Source organism: Electrophorus electricus, chromosome 12 (genome assembly GCF_013358815.1).
Source record: "Electrophorus electricus isolate fEleEle1 chromosome 12, fEleEle1.pri, whole genome shotgun sequence".
Classification (NCBI taxonomy): Eukaryota; Metazoa; Chordata; class Actinopteri; order Gymnotiformes; family Gymnotidae; genus Electrophorus; species Electrophorus electricus.
The window spans coordinates 18,038,098-18,053,097 of NC_049546.1; the positions used below are offsets into that span (position 1 = coordinate 18,038,098).

The 15,000-nt window shown below is 43.4% G+C and overlaps 1 protein-coding gene across 5 annotated transcripts in view; it reads left to right on the plus strand.

The window, feature by feature from the left end:
* gria2b (glutamate receptor, ionotropic, AMPA 2b) overlaps nucleotides 1–15,000 on the plus strand; it is a 34,112-nt gene that overhangs the window by 11,821 nt on the left and 7,291 nt on the right. For all 5 annotated transcript variants that reach the window (XM_035532301.1, XM_035532300.1, XM_027018184.2 and 2 more), the window contains exons 3-11: nucleotides 2,998–3,237; nucleotides 9,837–10,033; nucleotides 11,450–11,503; nucleotides 11,760–11,918; nucleotides 12,446–12,613; nucleotides 13,241–13,345; nucleotides 13,501–13,608; nucleotides 13,958–14,164; nucleotides 14,385–14,752. In XM_035532301.1, the coding sequence (XP_035388194.1) occupies nucleotides 2,998–3,237; nucleotides 9,837–10,033; nucleotides 11,450–11,503; nucleotides 11,760–11,918; nucleotides 12,446–12,613; nucleotides 13,241–13,345; nucleotides 13,501–13,608; nucleotides 13,958–14,164; nucleotides 14,385–14,752 (1,606 nt within the window). The remainder of the gene's footprint in view (nucleotides 1–2,997; nucleotides 3,238–9,836; nucleotides 10,034–11,449; nucleotides 11,504–11,759; nucleotides 11,919–12,445; nucleotides 12,614–13,240; nucleotides 13,346–13,500; nucleotides 13,609–13,957; nucleotides 14,165–14,384; nucleotides 14,753–15,000) is intronic.

Below are 15,000 nucleotides of genomic sequence, written 5' to 3' on the forward strand. Positions count from 1 at the left end.
ATATGGGTAGAGGTAGCCAGCTGTACAGGTGAAGTTGCTCAGGTATATGGGTAGAGGTACCCAGCTGTACAGGTGAGGTTTCTCAGGTATATGGGTAGAGGTAGCCAGCTGTACAGGTGAGGTTGCTCAGGTATATGGGTAGAGGTAGCCAGCTGTACAGGTGAGGTTGCTCAGGTATATGGGTAGAGGTACCCAGCTGTACAGGTGAGGTTGCTCAGGTATATGGGTAGAGGTACCCAGCTGTACAGGTGAAGTTGCTCAGGTATATGGGTAGAGGTAGCTAGCTGTACAGGTGAGGTTGCTCAGGTATATGGGTAGAGGTACCCAGCTGTACAGGTGAAGTTGCTCAGGTATATGGGTAGAGGTAGCCAGCTGTACAGGTGAGGTTGCTCAGGTATATGGGTAGAGGTAGCCAGCTGTACAGGTGAAGTTGCTCAGGTATATGGGTAGAGGTAGCCAGCTGTACAGGTGAGGTTGCTCAGGTATATGGGTAGAGGTACCCAGCTGTACAGGTGAGGTTGCTCAGGTATATGGGTAGAGGTACCCAGCTGTACAGGTGAGGTTGCTCAGGTATATGGGTAGAGGTACCCAGCTGTACATGTGAGGTTGCCCAGGCTTTCAATGTATGGAATATGGATCTTGCTCACAGAAACTCACTTCAGTTGCAGACTCTGGTTCTGGGATCTCAGGTAACATACACTAACACTCAGAAATTGCAGTTATGGGCAAGATAGACTCTGTATTTGGGAAGATAAGAATTGATGTTATTATGCTTTTTGTTTTGATGAGTCCATAATATTTCTTGAATTAGAGGAGGCATCTGTTTTCAGTCAGATATTGTTTGTCAACAGCAGAGACAAACCGCTTAATTACTGCCAGCATAACTCACTCGATGACTCACCTGAGCTCCCCTGACCCCAAGGGGTTATCTGACCTCCTGAATCCTCAGATTGCCCGACCTCTGCTGACCTCACTGAATTAATTGATCTCTCTTAACCCTATATTCACCTGCTCCATAAACGTGAACTGAACTGCAATCAGAATCACTGTATTCAAAGATAATATTCAGATATAGGAATCTGCTTTGTTAAGAAATTGCTCAGCAGAGTACAGTGCTGAAAGGATATGGGTGGAGTAATATTACTGATGACTATGAAATAAATACACTAAGAAAAGGACAAAACACAACAATTTACAGTTTGTACATAATGGAGTTATGGAATACCCCAAGGTTTGGAGAAAGATCAGGCGTGGTTGGCACACACAAAACAATATTCGGGATAATTATGCAAGGTGAGGGAGACGTAAGACATTTTATAATTGTAACGGATCAAGATCAGCCAGACACTTGTGGACAAAAGTTCATGTGCTTTCAATAATGAAAGGGCAATCTGATTAAAAAAACAACAAAAACAGGCCAAAGTGAAAACCAGAACAATTCCATTTGATTTCCAAACCAAAGAAACATCAGGCACAGAGTCAGAAACAGTCCAGGTCAAGGCCAGAGAAACACACAAATACAAACCTACTAAATCCAACAGGGAAAATTGTGCACACAATTAATATTCCTGGTAGGATAAACAGATCATTATAGAATTGGGGGATGGTTAAGTGTGGAGGTCCACCAGACTCTCCTGGGGATTCTGGGAAGTTTAGTGTGGCTCAGACCAGCCTACAGGGCAGGATGGAGTCTTGACAGTAGTATATACATTTTATTTGCAAAAAATAATTTATAAAATGTACACGTTGCTATGTGAGGAGCTTCAGCAGTGACTATGGTTCAGTTTTTCAGCTACAGTTCAGTTTTCCAGCTGTGAAGTTTTCAAAGTTTTCAAAGGAAGATGGTGGTTTACCAGATATATGGCAGTGGAATAGAATGTATCCAGATGACTTGTAGTTTCAAACTGTGGTTTAGTTTATCTAGATTCATGGTTATCTCAGTTGGCATTTGAATACAAAGACTGAAATGTTTCCAGTGCCTTGGTAGGTATGATTTCCTACCACTACAGAGCTGGAGAAGCACAGGTTGTGTAAGACTGAGATGCCTCATGTTAGCAGTCAGGGTTTAACAGAGAGGCAGAAGAACTAAGTCCCACCAGTGGAAGGAAAGACAGGGGGTTCCATAACACCCCACTGCACTGTACAGGATCACCCTGTGCTGTGCACCTCCTCGGGTGGATTGTGAGTACACGCTTCACTGCCCTGCAGTCTTATTTCTCATCCAACCTGTACAGCAGACTGCAGGGCTATGCGGTCTCCAGCGTCCCTGCCACAGGGCCCTGGGTTTGCATATGAGTCATCCAACTCATTTCAAACCATCTTGTTGTCCTCCACCTAGTCAGTGCGTCCCATCACACCCACACCCTGCACGCTCTGCAAGACTGAGCACCCGCCTGCTTATCTGCTGTCCGGCTGCAATATCCCGGGCTGGGTCTGAATGTGCTCTTCGAATGACAAAGTTGTGTTTAGTTTATAACAAAAATTTAAGCCAAAGAGCAGTCAAGGACATTAAGGTGAAGGAAATTCATGACGGATGCCAAATGATGGGTGCTGAAATAATTTTAACAAGACACCTTTGAATTCCTGACTTTGCGAAGGAAAAAAAAAACAACCTAATTTTCAGAGAGTGTGGATGACTAAGGTCAGAGCATATCTCACACAGCAAGGCTGCAGCTGCTAAGGAAATGACGAGGGCTCTGAGAATGAGCCCTGCCCACTCGACGACCTTACTCAACAGCTTGGAAAGGGTCTGAGTCACCGACGGATACGCACCCAACATGTGGCTGATGCTAATTCTAATGAGACAGACCTGAAAATGAGAACTGAAGTAAAGCCTTCGAATGTGTGACTGTCGCTCTGTGAATATGATTTAGTTGCATGCTGATAAATAATTATATACCAATCGATCATTTTTTACTGACTGTTCAGTGAGTGTCTTGTGGGCACATCCACTCTTATTTCAGGTCTTATTAATTCTAATGGCCTGCATTTCTCTAGTCTGCTCGCAGTTCTCCAGAGGAGTCTACGCCATTTTTGGATTCTATGATAAGAAGTCGGTGAACACGATAACTTCATTCTGTGGGACCCTGCATGTCTCCTTCATCACCCCGAGCTTCCCGCTGGACAGCATGCAGCAGTTCATCCTCCAGATGAGGCCTGACATTAAAGGACCCCTCCTCAGTCTCATCGAGTACTACAAGTGGGACAAATTTGCTTACCTGTATGACAGCGATCGAGGTAAGACCCTCCAGATTGTCGCTGGAGGTCGTAAAACTGATTTGATGCAGGATTAGTGTTTTTTGTTTTTTTTTGGGAGGGTTTAATAGAAGGTCAGTGCTTTGGGGAGGTTTTAGTGGAGGGTTTAGGGTTTTGGGGCATGTGTAATGGAGGGTTATTGTGTTGATGCATGTGTAATGGAGGGTTAGTGTTTTGGGGAAGGTTCAATGCAAGGTTAGTGTTTTGGGGTGTGTTTAATGGAGAGTTAATGGCATGTTTAATGTTTTTAGAGGGTTTAATGGAGGATTAATGGAAGGAAAATGTTTTGGGGCATGTGTAATAGAGTGATAGGGTTTTGGGGAGGTTTTAATGCAAGGTTACTCTTTTGGGCATTTGTAATGAGGGTTAGTGTTTTGGGAAAGGTTTAATGCAAGGTTGGTGTTTTAGGGCATTTGTAATGGAGGGTTAGGGTTGTGTGGTATGTGTAATTGAGGGTTAGTGTTTTGTGGCATGTGTAATGGAGGGTTAGTGTTTTGTGGCATGTGTAATGGAGGGTTAGTTTTTGGGGCTTGTGTAATAGAGAGTTAGTGTTTTGTGGCATGTGTAATGGAGGGTTAGTGTTTGGGGGCATGTGTAATGGAGGGTTAGTGTTTTGGGGCATGTGTAATGGAGGGTTAGTGTTTTGTGGCATGTGTAATGGATGGTTAGTGTTTTGGGGTTTGTGTAATGGAGGGTTAGTGTTTTGTGGTATGTGTAATGGAGGGTTAGTGTTTTGTGGCATGTGTAATGGAGGGTTAGTGTTTTGTGGCATGTGTAATGGATGGTTAGTGTTTTTAGGAGAGTTAATGGAGAATTAGTGTGTAGGCATTTTTATTTTTATTTTTGTATTATATAAAATGTCTGACTAAGATGAAAAAGCTTGTAAGGATATTTTTAAACAAGTTTGATTAAAACCATTACAATTTACCAAGGTTAACATCAAATATCATCACGGTCATAACTCTTTTTAAATAATATTCCATTAACTTCCCATCCTGGAGAACATCTCCTCTGTAGACTTGTCCTGCTCTAAACAAACCTTGCAGATAATTAAAGGTTTATTAATTAGATAAATAGTTTAAATGAGTTTGTTGGAACAGGAAGACGCTAAACTCCGCAGAACTAAAAGGTAAACATTCTTGTATTTTACTTGGTTTTACTTTTCTATGTGTAGGACATGAAACTACAAAAACACAGAACCTCTAAATTTTTGGAGGTGGAATGGGCTTGTGGAGGGGTTATTTGTGATCTGTCTTTTCCAGGGACCGACTGCATTAGTCATGATATCTAGATTTCCATACACCATATGTACCCGACACCTGACCATCACACCTATATGAACTTCTTGGACAAGAAGGCCTGGGTTGCACTCTAGTTCGTCTCACAGGTGTTTAACAGGGTTGAGGTCAGGGCTCTGTGCAGGTCAAACCATGTCTTTATGGACCTCACATTGTGCATTGTGGCACAGTCATGTCAGAACATGTGAAAAGACTTTCCCAAAACTGTTGCCGCAGTGTTGATTGTGGTTTCATTCTCTGATAAAACTGTCTACATTTTCTTTGTATGCGGTATAACATTACCCTTCACTGGATCAAAGAGATGTAACCCGAACCCTGAAAAACAGTCCCAGACCATTACACCCCCCCACCACATACACACACACTAAACTTTGCACTTGGCACTACGCATTCCAGCAGGTCGCATTCTCCTGGCTTCAGTCAAATCCAGGGACAGCTGGATAGTGAGCCATCACTGCAGAGAACACTTCCATTGGCCCAGAGTCTAGTAGCAATTTGCTTTCTACCACTCCAACTGATGTTTGGCATTGTGCATTCTGACGTACTTCCATTTCACAATAAAACCACTTTACAGTTGACTGGTGCAGGAATGTCAGAAATATGACCTGTGGCAATGGTCACATCCTATGACAAAGTCACTGAGCATAGTATGACCCATTCCACAGACAGTGTTCTGTGGAGACTGCATGTCTGTTTGCTTGATGTTATACACCAGTCAGCAGTGGGCACAGCTGAAACACAATCTTAATAATTAAGGTTGTCCACATACCTTTGTCACTACGTTTTAGTGTAGCTCTCAGCACAGGGACCTGCCAGGCATCAGATATCATTTCTTACTGAGGTTTTAAGAAGAGAGTGATTTGCACAGCCACTCCTGGGCCAGGAGCACCAGAGATGCAGTTCCTTGAGTGTGCCTAGCACTTAAATAAAGGGTTTTTCTGAATGCTACATCCATCCTCCCTTTATTAGCTAGTCGGCCTTAAACTGTGAACAGACACAGGTGAAAAGCAGAAGGGTGAGTGAGCAGTGCAGCAGGGTGAATCATGAGCCTTTACTCAGATTCATCACTCAGGGAATACAGAAGTAGGGAGGAACTGGGTCAAAGTGGGGCAGAAGTGGATCAAAGTGGGGCAGAAACTGGGTCAAAAGTGGGGCAGAAAGGGGCCCTCTGAGATGGGGAAGAAAAGAGGCAAACTACATTAGCAAGCGAAAAAAATCTGCGAAAAATCTGTCTTGATTACAGTAAACAAATGAGCTAAGGGTTAAAGCTGACAGCAGTCTAAGGGCTCAATTGATCTGGGATGTTCTTGTTTGTGTACCATAGACACAGGTCACTTTCTCATTCACTCTTTCATTCACTCTGTCTTTCTTCCCTTCCTCTCCCTCTCTCCCTCCCTCTCACTCTTCCTCTCCTTTTCCCTCAGTAGTTAGCTTGCTCTGAATGCTGGGTTGCTAAGTGGCAAAGATACGGGATGGTTGATGCTACTGTCTAAAGACTGGAATTCAGTCTTAAATAATCATTTATGAAGGTTGACACTGGTGTCTTAATGAGTGTCACCGGTGCCTCAAAATCAAGCCTCTGCAAGTTCATACTTTATCATTAATTGTGTGTGTGTGTGTGTGTGTGTGTGTGTGTGTGTGTGTACATTTGTGTGTATGTGTGTCTGTGATCTTTATTGGGCTGATGTCCACTTCTGCTCACTGGCGTCGATACGTAATAGATAATAAACATAAAACCAGTAAAAACTCACTAATTATGTCACATAATGTCCTTTTCCCATGTACAAACAATGGCAATCAAAGGTCACAGTATTTCTATCTGACAAGTGACCCCAAGCATCAGTGAGTCATCTAACACTGAAAAAGGCCATTCTCCTGATCAGTGCAGTATCCACACCTAGCTTTGTCATAGAATCTTTAGGCTGTAGATTTCACATCAAAGGAGTAATAATGCTTCCAGATAAGTCATAAATACGCTCATAAACAGACGAATTAAAAACAATTGCTATATGAAGAGGGGTTTACATTGTACACAGAAGTGTGTTTCTGTATCTTTTTGTCTATGATTAAATTAGATTTGCATTGTATTATATTTTTTGAAATTTAATTGTCTTCATGTAATCAGTCTCCTGAGAATGTCTGATAGGTGCCTGATAATTTGCATATTTCACCAGGAGAGATTTGAATATGGTCAGATAGAGTCTGCTGTCCTGATAAAAATCAACTGTGTTACATGCATTTAGAGCATTTGGCAGATGCTCTTATCCAGAGCAAATTAAATGTATTTATAATATTTAAAGGATGACAGTATGTTCACAAACCCAGAATCTTGGTGTCGCTGGCTTTACCTTTTCTATCAGGTGAGATACAGCAGTATATACATACTGTAGAATACATACTGTATTCTAGGAATGGACCTAAAAGAGAGAGAAAAAACGTAAAAGGAGAATGAGAGAGAGAGAAAGACAGAGGAAGAGGGCAGGTGTCAGCATGCTGATTTGTTCATACATTCATCAAACACAGGCAGACTGAGTAAGCAAGCATAGAGGATGCCCCTTCTCTCATGAAAGTGCGTTGCAGTGAAACTTAATTAATTAGGTTAACTGATGTAAGGGCTGTTAGTAGATGAATTCCCTTTTGTAACTTTAAATACTCACTTGGTATTAGAAGCAGCTCGGTTGTATATTAATATATTACAGCATTTTCAGTTAAAGCGGTGTTCTGATGTCACCAGAGACAAGCGTATATATTACATCATCTAACCAGTAGAGAAAGCAGTTTTTGAGAGTACCTCTCATAATGTTGGCTGGACTGAGGGATGCGTGTCACTTTGTTTCTGGGGTAAATTGCCTTCGAACTGTGTTGCTGCCCTCTGGGGCCAGAGTAAGTAATCCGCTTACAAGTGGTGCAGTGGGTCTTTAACTGGAATTAAAGGCAGGTAGCATTGTCCTGTACCTTTTCTACCTGCACTGGAAACATGCAGTGGTACAAGAGGATGACTGCTAATCTCACAAGCCATCAGTGGGTAATCTCACGAGTGGATGGTTGGCAATCTCACGAGTGGATGGTTGGCAATCTCACAAGTGGTTGGTTGCTAATCTCAGAAGCGGACGGTTGCTAATTGCACCTCATTGTGGTCTATCTCGTCACTTTTCGAGCAGTCACATGCAGGACTAACGGCTTGTGGTGGCACCCGCTCCCATTCGTAAGCCTCTCTGTCGGAATTCTGCTTCACGCCTCTGATGAATCTCCCAGGCGCAGCTGTGTGGTTTAAATAGATGATGAGATTATGCAATGTGATGGATGAACGATACTAAAGCCTGCTGTCTGGTCCATAAAGAAACAGACTGCCACCAAACTGGCACTGGCCTTCATTAGCAAGCTCGAAAGAATAATTCCTATTGCCCTGAAGTTAAACATCCATAAAAGTGTAAAGTGAAAAATGAGACATAATAAAGGGGTCTGGACCGCCGGGGTGTGTTCTCCACTTATTCTCATGTGGTTATGATAATAACTGGAATCTCACTTTATAGCTCTCTTTGTCTCAGCTTGCTCTTACCGCTTGGAATAATCTCGTACCTCTGCTCTATGGACAGAAGAATGCCTCCATCTCCTGCTGTATCTATCCCTCGCTCTGTATTTCTCTCCCTCCATCTGTTTCTCCCTCTCTCCCTGTGTCTTTCCTTGTCTTTCTGTATCTGTGCCTCTCTTTCTGCATTTCTCTTTCTTTGTGTATCTCTCCTCTGTTTGTATGTCTCCCTCTCTGTATTTTTCTCCCTCTCTGTATGTCTCCCTTCCTCTGTATGTCTCCCTTCCTCTGTATGTCTCCCTTCCTCTGTATGTCTCCCTCCCTCTGTATGTCTCCCTCTCTCTGTATGTCTCCCTTTCTCTGTATGTCTCCCTTTCTCTGTATGTCTCCCTCTGTCTCTGTATCCCCCTCTCCTTCTCCCTTCTGTCCCCCCCCCCACCCCATACAGATTCATTAATTCCGCCTATATTATGTCTTAATACCCTTGTAAAGATGTCTGACTTAATCTATCAAAATGTACAGCAGGGATTTCCAGTCTAAAGGTGGTCTAAACCGCTTGAAGTTGTGGGTTGGGATCTAAACTCAAAGTTGAGCCAAATCACAAAATATAGACACATCTTCCTATGATGGCCGTCCATTTAATAAAGGTACATATGGCAATGAGGTGTTGGTATATTCCAAGATACTGTTCCTGTTTCAACATACGTAGCTTGTAACTTTTTCAACTATAGTCAACCACTACAGTCAAAGTAGAGGATGTTTGGGGGGTTCATGATCAATTATAACAAGCAATTATAGCAAGACTGCCATGATGGACATTGGAGAATTGAGGCTCTCAGGGTTATTTTACCTCATGCAAGGCTGTGCAAAAGCATTAAAGATCAGGTGTCAGCCCCTTGGCACACTTTTTAAAAATTCTTAAATAATTCTGGATTGTTCTCAAGTGATAATGAATGTAAATTGTAAAGTCCCATTTGCCTCAGAGAAAATAATCATTATATTTGACTCGGAGGTAATGGACCTTTCTAATGAGGTTTTGAATGTTATACTTGAGCAAAAAGCTGTTTCCATTTGAGTTTCCATTTGAAAGCAAATAAAACCCACATTTAGTCCCAGTGTGTCAAGGCAACTCTGCACTGGCAGACTGCTCTTCATGTGCACTCTCTCTCTGTTACACACATGCACATATACACACATACACACATACACACGCAGATGCACACGCACACACACCCACACACTCATACTTTCACTTGGCCCAACATACACTTGATTTAGCCAAAATCCCTTTCTGATGTATATGTTATTGTCTTGTCATGCTAAATCGATTACCACAGTCATTCACTCTTATCTTTAAATGATAGAACATAAAATGACAATTTCAGGCTCTTATTTTCTGAGTCAAATCAATCATGCAGAAGAAACAGGTCACGGCATGTGAATTGTGGGGAAAAAACCCCTTTCAAACTAGCGTTTACAAAATATTGAGAAAACCACTGAGAAAAACAACAAAAAGCTCTTTACAGAAATGCCACTAACAAAGGAGCAGTCCGTCAACAACATGCTAAAATGACATCTATATGCCTATTTCCAAATAAAGTATTTCACAGACTTCACTTCTGTATTAGCATCTCGCTGTTAAATAGGCTTTGTTTTTTCTGTAAGACCTCACCGACGCGATGTGGAACAGTGTGTTTCTTCTGCATCTCACAGAAAGTCTCGGTTGGTTTCTTGTGTGTGTGTGTGGCGCTCAGGGTTGACCACCCTGCAGGTGGTACTGGACACGGCAGCGGAGAGGAAGTGGCAGGTGACTGCCATTAATGTGGGCAACATGAAGGACGAGCGCAAGGACGAGGCGTACCGCTCGCTCTTCCAGGACCTGGAGAACAAGAAGGAGAGGAGAGTCATCCTGGACTGTGAACAGGACAAGGTCAAGGACATCATGGAGCAGGTGAGCAGGTCATCTGCATATGCAGCGTGTCATCTACGCATGCAGCAGGCCATTTGCGTGTGGAGCATGTCATCTATGTATGCAGTACGTCATCTACGTATGCAGCAGGTCATCTACGTATGCAGCATGTCATCTACGTATGCAGCAGGTCATCTACGTATACAGCATATCATCTACTATGGCAGCTTGTCATCTACGTATGCAGCAGGTCATCTACGTATGCAGCAGGTCATCTATGTATGCAGCATGCCATCTACTATGGCAGCATGTCATCTATGTATGCAGTACGTCATCTACGTATGCAGCAGGTCATCTACGTATGCAGCAGGTCATCTACTATGGCAGCATGTCATCTACGTATGCAGCAGGTCATCTAACGTATGCAGCATGTCATCTACTATGGCAGCATGTCATCTATGTATGCAGTACGTCATCTACGTATGCAGTAGGTCATCTACTATGGCAGCATGTCATCTACGTATGCAGCATGTCATCTACGTATGCAGCAGGTCATCTACGTATACAGCATATCATCTACTATGGCAGCATGTCATCTATGTATGCAGCAGGTCATCTACGTATGCAGTACGTCATCTACGTATGCAGCAGGTCAACTACGTATACAGCATATCATCTACTATGGCAGCATGTCATCTACGTATGCAGCAGATCATTTCCGTATGCAGCAGGTCATCTGCATATGAAGCTCTTTGATGTGATTAGGAAGGTAATGTGTGTCAGGCCATTTAACTGCTTTGGAAATGGGCTTGTTTTAAGCAGCTGCTTACGGTTGCTCTTGATGTTGGTATCTGGTGAAGGAGCAGCTGGATTACAGATGCCCAGAAGACAAGCTTATTAGGCAGGTCCGAAAGCCTGGAGAAGAACCTGTGCTGAATTCTTTATGAAATGGGTTATTTATTCTGAGCCCCGGAACCCTCGGGGTGGGGGACAGGAATCGATTTGTGTTTAAGCCTTGCTGAAGTGTGTTTAACCCAATGCCGGAATCAATGCTGCTCATCCCAACAGTAGATTCATCCAGCGTGCAACGCACGTACACACACACACACACACACACACACACACACACACACACACACACACACACACACACACACACACACGGTTTCTGTGTACAGTCACAAACAACATAACATTGGTCAATTTTTTACAGTGTAAGTTGGAAGGTTTCACCATTAACATTTGTCACGATTGAAATGTTAGAAATAGAGAAATAGAGCCATTAGAAACAAAAGGAGGAAGTATTTAAAGCAGAGATGTGCAAACACCACCATTTCCTTGATAGTATGGAGTTTCCTTACAGCAGTTTTGTCTGATTTTGAAATCAATGTCAAACTCGTCTCTTTGTCATAAATTGTTTGGTGCAGTATTTCATCGCCTGATTTTTTTTCCCTCCAGATCATCACTATCGGAAGGCACGTGAAAGGATATCACTACATCATAGCCAACCTGGTAAGTGACTGGGTACTTATCCTAGAAGTTGATTTGAACCGAACTGTACACATATAAGGCTACCCAAACAATGGTATAAGCCCAAAATGTTGGGGTTGATGGTAGTGAGATCAAAACACACAAAGCAGGACAGCCTATGGGGTGACCCCTTCTGGCACCGAGCGCAGAGGAAGTGTGGGTGCAGGAGGTGGGCACGAGGGTGGACCCGATTGTCCTGTGGGTGGGGGTGGATGTGACTGCAGTTCTGCTGTTTCAGGGCTTTGTGGATGGTGACCTGTCTAAAATCCAGTACGGGGGAGCCAACGTGTCAGGCTTCCAGATTGTGGATTTTGAAGATGCTCTGGTGGCTAAATTTGACCAGCGGTGGGAAGCGCTTGAGGAGAAGGAGTACCCTGGAGCTGACAGCAAGATAAGGGTGAGAGCTCTGTTTCACCTGGTCCCCTAATGAAATCTGTCTGGTTTGTCTGGTTGTGTGTATCTGTGAAAAAGAGGTTCTCGAGTCTTCAGTGACCCCCGTCAGGTTTACATATTTGCTCCAGTAGAGCTTCCAACACACCTTGGCCAGGAAATGAAGAGCTCTAGAGATCTTGGCTATCTGCTTCAGGTGGATGAATTGTTGGGACAGAAAAAAAAATTTTGGGGTGGTAGTCCCCAAAACCTGGACTGAGCTAAGATAGCTAGCTCTCTTAACTCAGACATGGGGCTTCCCCTAATATTAATGCCCCAACTATTATTACTAATCACTTATATCCCAAACAAAAGAAGCATTAAGCAGAAGTGATCGATAATGTCTAATACTCCAAACTTAAGGAGTCATTAATCAAAAATATCTCAATCAGAAATGATCAGTAATGTTTATTACTCCAAACATAAAGAGTCATTCATCAAAAACATCTCAAACAGAAGTGATCAGTAATCCCTCCGTTCTCTCTCGGTGTGCAGTATACCTCGGCGCTGACCTACGACGCTGTGCAGGTGATGACCAAGGCATTCCAGAACCTGCACAAGCAGCGGATTGACATCTCCCGCAGGGCCAACAACGGCGACTGCCTGGCCAATCCCGCCGTTCCATGGGCGCAGGGCGTGGAAATCGAGCGCGCTCTCAAACAGGTGAAACACAGCTGCTCTGACACTCCCCACAAGACACACTGGGCTTAATGAACCCCTGATTAAGCAGGCTGATTCTGAGCTGCAGCTCTGCAGTGGAGGCCAGGAGGGGCAGGGTTTTACGTGGAGGGGCGGGGTTTTACCCGGCGGGGCGGGGTTTTACGGAGGAGCTTTGCTCTCACTGGTTTACTAAGATTTTTATCAGGGCATTATTCAGTATGTGTATGTCTGGGGGAGGGGGGGTCCCTTAACTCTTAATTTCAGTGGGTGCTTGGGTTGCACAGACCTTGGGCCATTAGCAATACAATGCTTATTACACAAATTAATCTACAAACTGTCATGATAGTGTCAAATACTATTGATAATAAAATAATAAAAAATATGGTATTATTTTGACATTTTTGCCTGTCACTTATCTAATATAGACTGTGCGAGATTGAATTGGCACCCCCCCCCCCCCCCAAAAAAAAAAACAAAACAAAAGAAAACTCAGGTAGACGTTGGGGAATGAGGGAAGGGGCACTAGCTAGTTTAAGGTGTGCATTCCAGGTAAAATGTCTCCGAACCAGACAGGTGAGGACTTGGATATGTCCGATGGCTTTGCTGTCGATCTCCTGCTTCTGTGTGCAGGTTCAAGTCGAAGGTTTGACTGGCAACATTCAGTTCGACCAGTATGGGAGGAGAGTGAATTACACGGTGCATGTGATGGAGCTTAAAAACAGCGGCCCCGTTAAGGTACAATTCACATCTAGAAAAGTGTCCATGGCTTCATTTGCACAGGCAGTAAACCCTGTTTACTGAACAGAATGGAGCTTCTGAAATTCATAATTTTCAAAGGCCCTCATTGCATTGAAGTCCTTGTTAGTCCCAAACCTGTTCTCTCTCTGCAGATTGGCTACTGGAATGAAGTCGATAAGATGGCAGTTACAAAATCAGACCTCTTCACTAATGAAACAACGGGTCTGGAGAACAAGACTGTGATAGTGACAACTATTCTGGTGAGTACTTCAAGAAGATATCTAGTTAGCAGTGATACAGAATAAGGATAAAGTCTTGCTATAAAGTCTTGCATACCAGGCAAGCAAGGGTTCTATATTGACTATGTAGCAGATCCTAGTAAAATATTACAGACTTTTTCTGTAAAGCCTTCAGTCTGGTGTATCTGCCTTGTTCAGCATGATACTTTTATAAATTGCACATTTTAAAGAAGCTTTTACTCTGAAATGGGTGAATTATAGTGTGCGCTCTGAAGTGTACATTGTAGTACAGATTCTGAAATGCGCATTGTAGAGTACACTCTGAAGAGTGTATGGTCGTATGTAATCTGAAGTGTGCGATCTGTTTTAGGAAGCACCGTATGTGATGCTGAAGAAGAATGCTGACCTCTTTCTGGATAATGAGAGATACGAGGGCTATTGTGTCGATCTGGCGGCTGAAATTGCCAAACACTGTGGCTTCAAATATCGCCTGAAAATAGTGGGGGATGGCAAATATGGTGCTAGGGATGCAGAGACGAAGATTTGGAACGGAATGGTCGGAGAATTAGTTTACGGGGTACGTGAGAGACATGCTAATGTGCGACAGTGGATGGGTTTCGCATAATTAATGAAGGCTATTCGTACATTCAAAGCATCCATTTATCTAATTGTCTAAAAAGAAAACAATGGTTTGGGGAAATTTGCACGACACACAGTAACAACTTGCATTTTCTGCGATCAGTAGACATTCTACTGCGAACAACGGCTCGGGTATTGAATCCTTTCGCTCATTGCAGAAAGCTGATATTGCTGTGGCTCCACTGACCATCACTTTGGTCCGAGAAGAGGTGATCGACTTCTCCAAGCCCTTCATGAGCCTGGGCATCTCCATCATGATCAAGAAGCCCCAGAAGTCCAAGCCGGGCGTGTTCTCCTTCCTGGACCCGCTGGCCTACGAGATCTGGATGTGCATCGTGTTCGCCTACATCGGCGTGAGCGTGGTGCTATTCCTGGTCAGCCGCTTCAGCCCTTACGAGTGGCACACAGAGGAGTATGAAGATGGCCAGATCCAGACCAATGAGTCGACCAACGAGTTTGGGATATTCAACAGCCTGTGGTTCTCTCTCGGAGCCTTTATGAGACAAGGCTGCGATATATCACCAAGGTTCGTGCCCTGGTCCATCGTTTCCATTGTGTTTCTGATTCATTCATTTCCATTCTGTTTCTGGCCCGTTCGTTTTCATTGTGTTTCTGATCCATTCGTTTCCATTGTGTTTTTGCCCTGGCATAGACTTTTAAAAATGCTTTCATCCTCTGCAGTGCACATTTAACAGACTAGCAACAGGAAGTTTCTGTATTCAAATCAACAAAACAGAATAGAATCCTTTTTTTATCCAAGGTTGCATTATAGAA